The 9,383-nt window shown below is 42.7% G+C and overlaps 1 protein-coding gene across 1 annotated transcript; it reads left to right on the top strand.

Moving 5' to 3' along the window:
- Positions 1 to 6,736: 6,736 nt before the first annotated feature.
- On the top strand, positions 6,737 to 7,179 carry LOC126782140 (uncharacterized). The gene is made up of 2 exons (XM_050507314.1): positions 6,737 to 6,785; positions 6,896 to 7,179. Exons 1-2 carry the CDS (start codon positions 6,737 to 6,739, stop codon positions 7,177 to 7,179), a joined length of 333 nt encoding a protein of 110 aa, XP_050363271.1.
- Positions 7,180 to 9,383: the final 2,204 nt, after the last annotated feature.

Genomic DNA, 9,383 nt, shown 5'->3' with positions numbered 1-9,383 from the left:
AGTATCTTGTAGGAATTGTTACAAATGCTAATGGGGCGAAAATGTCCAGTCATCTCCGGAGTGGGAATCTTAGGAATCAATACAATATGAGCCTTGTTGAGTTCCTTCAAACAAACAGTACCATTGATGAAATCATGAGAAGCTTGCCAAACAATTTTCTGTACAATAGCCCAATACTTATGATAGAATAACCCTGGAAAGCCATCAGGCCCTGGTGCCTTGAGTGCTCCCAACTGATGGGTCGCAACACTAACTTCTTCAATATACACATTAGCCAATAATTGTTCATTCATCTCCGTAGTGACAGAACTAGACACACCACTAAGAGAAAATCCCCAGTTCTGATGATCATCAGATGAGAATTTGTTTTGAAATTGGGATTCAAGTTCTATCCATACACCATCTTCACCACATATCCAGTCACCATTTGCCCCCATAATTTTAAGGATCTAGTTCCTTTGTCTCCTATGGATAGTAGATAAATGGAAAAATCTAGTATTTGAATCCCCAGATTTTAGCCACTGTATGCGAGAGTGTTGATGCCAATAACACTCCTCCCTCATCCATAAAGTGCTAATAGAAGATTCCAACACAACTTGTCGATCCGAACTGGTCAAAGGATTAATCTTCTGTACCGTATCTAAATCCAGTAAACTCTCTTTAAGAAGAGCACTATTACACTTAGGAAACTTTCTTCTATTCCAGCACATAAACTTGGACCTGCAATTTCGGAGATTAGTTACCTAATTGACCACATTAGTCATAGAAACATCATCCTTCCAATAATCAATGACTATCAACTTAGCATATGATTCCTCTGCCCAATTGGACTCAAAACGAAATAAGGGCCTTCCCCTTCTAATAATAGAGCTAGTACTTAAGAGAATCAGATTGTGATCAGATCCAATCCTGGTCAAATGCGTAAGAGAAGAATCAGGCCACTTGAGAAGCCATTCCTCATTAACAATAGCCCTATTCAGACGTTCTTGCAAGACAACAACACCATTCACCTTATGAACCCAGGTGAAAGCTTGTCCCTTGTACCCAATGTCTAGAAGGCGTCCATTATCCATGAATTCCATCATAAAATTCCTACTATGATTAGGCCAGCCAGCCCCTCCCTCACGTTCAAAGTGATACTGAACCTCATTCAAATATCCAATAATTAACCATTCACCATAGCGGTCTCTAGCTACATTCATCCAGTGTTCCCATAATACACACTTATCTTCATTATAAGGTGGACCATACCACCAGCTAATCTTCACCCCTTGTTCACACTCAGGCCCTTTAAGAACAGTATCAATATGAAATTTAATAAGATACAAAATCTAATGTAACTTCATTCTTCCACCATAAACAATGACCACCAGCAGTAAAGATAAGATCAACATAATAAGAATGATCAAAACCAAACCGATCTTTAATATCCTCAAGATAATCCTCATGTTGGTAGGTTTCAGAGAGAAATACAACCACTGGCTTCAGCGAGAACACCATCTCTCGCAAAGTTTGAATTGTTAAGGATCTCCCAATTCCTTGACAATTCCAACAAAGTAGATTCATGGTTGTTGTGTGATTGTTATAGGCCAGCCGCCACAACCTTGGGGTAGGAATCATCCCCCTTACCACTTGATTCAATCTCATCATTCTTCTCTTCCTTGAATACCACCACATCGGAGGAACCAGAGACTTGTGCAACACTACTACCCCTTCTTCCTCTTCCATCTCTATTGCCACGGCCATGTGAAGTGGATAATCGAAGACTAGTACCTATAGCTTTAGGTTTCTTAGCAGATAGCTCTCCCTCAAAGATTACCATGGACTTCCTTTTTCTCTTTGGCTTCACACTCTCTTGAATCATAGTTGGAGAAATCGGACCAACTCCAACCTATTGGGCTCCTTTGGAGAGATAACATCACTCTCCTCATCGATGAGCTCAACCTGACCAGTGGTCATAGGACAAGGTGGAGAAGATGGATCTGACTCCAGCTCATAAGGAACTGGAAAGAAAGGGTTCTTTCTGAAATATTTCGTCATGTGTTCAAAAGCCCACGGTGGAATCACTTCCGGATCAGCCCAACTGGTAGTTTGTAACTTCAGCCCACAAAAGCTTGTCTAAGGCTACCATTACGATAAAGTGCTCCATAAGCCTCTGGGTTATAACGCGAAGGACCACCAGTAGGCTGTTTCGGCTTAGGAATGACCACTGTTTCCATTTTCTCTTTTTCATGTGACTTAGCAGACACGCCCCTCTCAGTAGTTGAAATGTGTGCCCGTTCTGAGTCGTTACCTGGCACACTCCTCCAGATACAACGATTTGAAATGGGCTCCTTGAGATTAACTTTCCGACGAAAGATGCCCGAAGATGGATTATACGGATACTCCAATGGAAAAGACTTGTGATCTCCAGTGGACTGGGTGTGAAAAACCCGTTGGGGAGGCTCAACAATTAAGTTTTAGTTATACACAACTCCCAAATTAATGAGAATATGATTCACCTGATAAGTGCAGGACATTTTCTAGTGCCCCAATCTTCCACAATGAAAACAAACCAATCTCGATTACCGACACATTAGAAACTAATAAATCGACATTTATGTTAAGTGTCGAAAACGTAGTTTAATACGTCGTTATTAGACTACATGTTGTCACGAGCTTGGAAGTGTTCGAAGAATATTTTTCCGACGCTTGGTTTTGCTCGATTTTGTTTTCATGAATTTCAAAAATTAACGTTGTTTTAATTTTTTTTTCTAAAAATGAAGTTTTCAGTTTGGGTATTTGTTTTTCGTGCTTTAAAGAAAGCCCAACCTTTTTCTTTTGCAAAACTCAAGATTCGGGCCCAAGACCCGACCACTTTCTATTTGCCTTAAAAATTCTCTCTCCCTCTTTCTAGGTGACAACACACAAATAGAACAACTCTCTCTTCCCACATCACCGAAACACCAACTCCACCTTCTCGGCCACACACCGTCGTTGTCCGACGATGCCTGACACATGCAACCTCACAGTGGAATTCGCCTCTATTTTCTCTTCATTTCTATGTCCTTATACGTCCATCCTCCTTGTTTCTTCCCCAAATCGGAAATTGAAGCCGTGGAGGCCGTCGTTGAATTCGTCAAGCTCCGACAACGATTTGGAGCTCCTCTCGGTAAGATCTTCTTCTCTCTCCGTTTTCGAGTTGATCTGGTGATTTGGTTGGAGATTCGAACCCAAATGGCTTGTGGTGAATGTGTGTCGAGTATACCAACCTGAACCAGGTCTGCCCGATCGATAGCTTCCCACTCACTTGGATAGACCAGCTGGTAGACATGACCGCCAGTTTCAGGCTCCTGAGTTTCTTACACGGCTACTCGGACTACAACCAAGAGGACACCACCTTGGTGACCGATAAGGGACTGTATTGCTATCAAGTCATATCGTTCGGCTTAAATAACGCTGGGGCAACCTACCAGAGGGCAGTCACTCGAATGTTAGAGAAAGAAATAGACGAGACCATGGAGGTATATGTGGATGACATGGTCCTCAAGAGCATAACGCCGGAGGGATATATCGCCAACCTCGACAAAGTATTCTCTATTCTCCTCCACTACGACATGAGGTTGAACCCGGCTAAGTGTGTGATGGGCATAGTCGGAGGTAAATTCTTAGTCTTCATAGTGAATGAAAGAGGCATCGAGGCGAACCCTGAAAAGATCCAAGCAATAATGGACATGAAGTCGCCATCAACCAGGAATGAAGTCCAATACCCTGCCGGCCAAGTGGTACCCCTCGCCCGCTTCATCTTCCGCCTGACGGATAAGTGTGTATCATTTTTCCAATTGCTCCGAACTCAGCACAAGAAAGATATCACCTGGGGCCCAAAACATGAGACGGTTTTTCTCCGACTCAAGGAATACTTGGGGTCAATCCCGGCATTGTCGACCCCGGTGCCTGGGAAAATTTTATTCCTATACTTGGTAGTTTCTCATACAGTAGTGAGCTCCGTCCTAGTCCAGTAGGAAGAAACTAAGGAACTCCCGGTATTACAGCGGCAAAGGTCTGAATGGCCCTGAGACCAGGTATCCGGAGATCGAGAAACTCGCCTTAGCATTGATCACCACCACCCAACGCCTTCAACAATACTTCCAGGCCCATACTATCCATGTACTGACCAACCAACCATTACGCCAGGTACTACAAAAGCCAGTAACATTTGGGCGATTGGTAAAATGGGCGGTTGAGCTTGGGGAATTTGATATTCAATTCAGGCACCGGACATCGCTAAAAGGACAGGTCGCGGCCGATTTCATTGCGAAGTTTATCCCCGTAGAAGAGACCACACATCTTGACTCAACGACAGCCGCACCGGTGCCGGTGTGAGAACTATAATATATCAATGGCTCAGCAACAAAAACTGCAGCGGTGCTGGTGTGATCATCATTGACCCGGAGGGGAATGAATACCCTACGCTCTCCGGTTCTGATTTGAAGCCTCTAACAATACAGCCGAGTATGAGGCGCTGATCACCGGGATCCAGTTGTGTCGAGAATTGAAGGTCACCAACGTCCGGATTTACAACGACTCCCAATTGGTGGTCAACCAGGTTGAGGGAAACTATCAATCTAACCTCCCCTGACTCACCTCATACTAGAATTTGGCTGGGTCGCTGCTCCGGAAGTTCAACCACTTTGAAGTCAAACAGATCGCCCGAGCTAAGAACGCTAAAGCGGGTGCGCTCACCCGATTAGCTACCTTTGATCCAGATGTGGCGATGCCCGGTGTCCAGGTGGAAATCCTGGAACAACCAAGCATCGCATGTGTCACACTCCGGGACTATTTCCAAGACCGAAATGCAACAATATTTGTCGTAGGCCCGAATTAATAAGTTACTAACACGTCAAACCTAACGTGTCGACAACCTATCAACCCGAAACTACAAGGCTATGAATAAAATTAAATTAAGCTGACGATAAGATATGAGGAGCAAATGAAATATAGACGTAAATAAATAAACGCAAAAGGTAGCAATGTAAGACTCAAACATCAAACAAAAAACATAATCTAAGTCTCAATGACCAACTCAGTCCGACAATAGGGTAAATGACCAAGTCGAAAGACTAGAAATACCATAGTACGCCAATAACGTCAACTGGATCCAACTCGGAGATCAGAAAGCTGAACACTGTAAAATAAGATCCTCAGGACTATAAAGCAACCAAATGATACGAAGGCCAAGGTAATATTTATCTTGATCAAATGGACATTTCCTAGTTTGACTAGGAAAGGTCAAAGGTTGACCTTGACCTTGACCAAGTCTAACGAGTCGACCAAAATGGGAAGTGACTCGGCAAACTAAATAATCACCGATTTACAACACCAACTAATATTAAGTACACATTAGGGCGTAAAAAATCAATATCAAATCAGTGATTTAATTCACTATCTTTAACACGATTCTAAATTTGGTGCGTTCTTAATTCTCAAACCGGGCAAGAGACCAAAGTAGATGTTTAATCGAAAACAAACGTCATGTAGCCATATTCCATGGTTCAAATGTGTGAACCAACTTTAAATTTTAACACTAAATTCCCAATTCAATTCATAAATTCAAAAAAGGTAATTAACTGAACCATATGTAAATGGTAAGACCGTAAACAGTAACTCCGTAAGAGTAAGATGGTGACCAAGGGCATAACAGTAAATATTAAACACTACATGGGTAAAATGTCATTTCACATAGTAGTAAAAGGGGAAAAGGGTAACCTTCTCTCGGTAAAAACCAGGGTTTTCACCCTATGATCTCCGATCGGTTTCTGGCTAAAATCCGACATCTACACTCCTCTAACTTAACATGAAATTACATAGAAGACATCGTAACAACACAACGATCATAACCACACTAACATCGAAGAGAAATGGTTAATACCTCAACGATCCTCCAATCAGAGCTAGTGCGCCTCCGTGCTCCAACCTTGATCGTCGGCGCTGCTCCAAGGATTTTTCACTCCACATATAAGTCCTCTCTGAGCTCTTCTCATCACCTAAGTTCCAAAATGGGTCTTGTCGGAGCTCGAATGGTTGCGGCGGAGGAAAACAGAGAAAAACAGGGAGGAAAATCCCAAATTAGTTTCAAATTAATGAAAGGACATAATCGAGCTGGGTATGAAGTTCAATCAAATGATGGAGATCAAGGGCTAAGATTTAAAAATATAAAAAGTGTAATTTCTGAAACTGCGGCTTAAGTAATCGTCAACTTCATATATGTGTAGAAAATTAACCGAGTGTACGGAAAATATTCTGTGAATACCCTCATTTGTGTGACGACGCGTATTTAACACAAAAATAATAAAAACAAAAAAATTGACATATTAGAAAAATGTCGGTTAAAGTGATAACAATACCAGAAAGAATAAATAAATTTTCAAGGGCTCACAGCCTGGCCATATTCAGAAATCTTCGCCATCAAGCAGGCTCCCCCACCATCATGGATGGACCCCTTTATCACCTACTTGACAATCGGGCAATTGTCACTCGATGAAACCGAAGCAAAATACCTACGACATAAGGCCGCCCTCTACATGGTCCGCGATGGTAAATTTTACCAGGCGGTCAATCTTTCCCACAACTCAAATGTTTGGCCCCAGAGCAAGGTCGATATGTGTTAAACGAGTTGCATGGTGGGATATGCGGCAACCATGCAGGAGCACGAAACGTAGCCTTTAAAGCCCTCTAGACGAGGTATTACTGGCCCACGATGGAGGCCGACACCAACACCATAGTTGGGCATGTGTACAATACCACCAGTACGCCAACTACATCAGTCGCCCGTCTTTCCCGCTCTCAGTTATAATCTCCCTAGTCCCTTTCACACAATGGGGACTTGACTTAATAAGGGAACTACTGGTCTCCCCAGGACAGTTCAGGTATGTCATTGTGGCAGTGGACTACCACACTAAATGGATGGAGGCAGAACGAATGGCAAAGATCACCATAGACTGGGTGATAAAGTTCTTATGGCGTTGTGTGTACTGCCAATTTAGTATCCCGGAGACTTTTGTCACGGACAATGGCACCCAGTTTGACAATGACAAGTTCCGGGCGTTTACCCATAAGAATGACACGACCGTCTTATATGCTTCCCCAACACACCCCCAGACTGATGGTCAGGTCGAAGCCATCAACAAGCTCAACAAGTAGAACCTGAAAAAGTGCCTAATCAAGGCCACCAGACTTTGGGCTCAGAAACTCCTAGAGGTATTGTGGGAGCTTCGGATGACCCCGACAACGGCCACAGGACAGTCTCTTTTCCTTCTATCTTTTAGTACGGAGGTCGTAATCCCGGTAGAGATTGAGGTTCCTTCCGAGCAAGTCAAAGGCTATGACTCAAATACGAATGTCGCCGGCCTCCAGCTCAATATGGACTTGCTGGAAGAACGCTGAGATAATGCCCACTTACGGAATATCAATGGAAAGAAACGCATCACCCAACACTACAACAAGAAGGTCAATCATCGCCCCCTGGCGGTCGGTGATTAGGTGATGAAAGAAGTGAGGCCCCGACCTGTCGGTTTACACCCTAAGTGGGAAGGTCCCATGGAAATAATTGAAGCGGCTAGACATGCCGCATTCTATCTCCAGGACACATCCGGCCGCAAGTTAGCATACCCCTAGAATGCTCAACATCTCCGCTACTTCCCCAAGTAGCCCATGTTTCAATCGCCCGGTAGTTCTCTCCGCTACAGTAGTTGGTCTCCAATTTTACATCTCCATTATGTTTATCTCAGAATTTTCTTTGTACTATTTGCGTTGATTATCTCCATAACATTCTCCACTTTAGTTCAAATGTCAATTTATTACACAATTATTCGCCAAAATGAACTAAACAAAAGGTTGATTGCCAAAGGGAAAACCACCCCAGAATTTTTTATTCATACAACAATGCTTGCAACATTACATGAAAGCCACAATTGTCCTATGCTAACCCTAGCCGCATCGGCCAGGGACATTCCTACACTAATGAGAAACTAAGCTGCCGGTCCCTGGTAGCGTCACCCTTGGCAGTCGTTTGCACTCCTTTTTCATTCGCTCCACGATGCTGTTGCCTATGGGAACACAGGGTTGCTGGGCAGATTGTCCTAACTACCTCACTCTCGCCATGATAGATCTCGGCAGCTAAATGGTGCATATGAGATCCAACTTGGCATCAAGTAGGCTGCACTCTGCTTCTGGAGGGTTGGGAGAAGCAATCATCCCTCCTACGCAGCCTACAATCGAGACAGTTGAGCCGAGACGTTGATGGCCGCTGACCATCGGGGGGATTCCAAGAAAGTCTAGCATAAGGATAGGTTTTTACGCCGACCGTATACATGAGGATGTATTTTTACGTCTAAACCAGTTTATGGAAATATGACGGAATTTGGAGGAAAGAATTTGGGAATTTTGAGAGGTTTCGAAACCCCGAGAGAAAACTGGCAACTCGAAATTTTTTGTGTTTTCATCCTTGAGATGTTATCAATTTTATAGGAGAAGAAGCCACAATCCAATGGATAAGATCTCTCGCGCTAACATAGGGATTAAGAACGGCAATTATGCCTAATTATGGTAGTCAAGTGAACCGGGTGGCCACGTGGACTGGATTTACAACTAACAGTTTTCCCAAGGTTTGACTGTAATTGTCATTTATTAAGTGGTTGAACGTTCGAACCGTCTGACTATGGACAGTCACTGAGGTTTTATTTTGGGCATGGACTCTGGGGAAACATGGCCCAATGTTAAGTCCAATGGGCTAATAAAAAAATAAGACAATAATCAACATTTGTGGTTAATGAATACAAGTGTTACCTCGTGAAGCTATACTTGGTGGTCTGGTTACCTATTGGTGGATGTATCCAATTGAGAGAAATCTGGGGACATATAAAAAATATGTTACAAATAAAGCTAAACCTGAAGGTTCTATTGCAGAAGCATATATTGTGAATGAAGCAGTTACGTTCTGTTCTATGTATTTTCGTGAGATTGAAACCCGTTTCAATCGAGCAGAACACAATGTTGATGTAGAACATAACGAAGTAGGTGTTGATTTATCAGTGTTCTCTCAAAAAGTTCGTCCATTTAGTGGGAAAAAGTATAAATTACTGGACCGAAAGGAGGTGGATAAAGCTCATTGGTATGTGTTATATAACTGTGATGAGGTGCAACCTTATCTCAAGTAAGTGCCATTTTCTGCATTTGCGTTTATTAAGTTCAATAATGTTTTTCAAATTAAACGTCATCAAATTTAAACTGTAGCATGTTTGAAAAAGCAAGTGTAGAACTTTTTGTGCATCAGTGATCATTAGTACATGGATGCATGCATGTTCTAATGTATTTAATTATTTAATTCACATATGCAAAGAACATGA

This window comes from Argentina anserina, chromosome 2, assembly GCF_933775445.1.
Source record: "Argentina anserina chromosome 2, drPotAnse1.1, whole genome shotgun sequence".
In the NCBI taxonomy this organism is placed as follows: Eukaryota; Viridiplantae; Streptophyta; class Magnoliopsida; order Rosales; family Rosaceae; genus Argentina; species Argentina anserina.
This window is presented reverse-complemented; position numbering and strand designations above follow the sequence as displayed.

What these genes read in the sequence shown, in the direction of transcription:
- LOC126782140 (XM_050507314.1), top strand. Translation starts at nt 6,737, where the DNA reads ATGGAGGCCGACACCAACACCATAGTTGGGCATGTGTACAATACCACC. An exon ending in GCATGTGTACAATACCACCA is followed by an intron (nt 6,786 to 6,895) that starts GTACGCCAACTA and finishes TGGTCTCCCCAG; the next exon opens with GACAGTTCAGGTATGTCATT.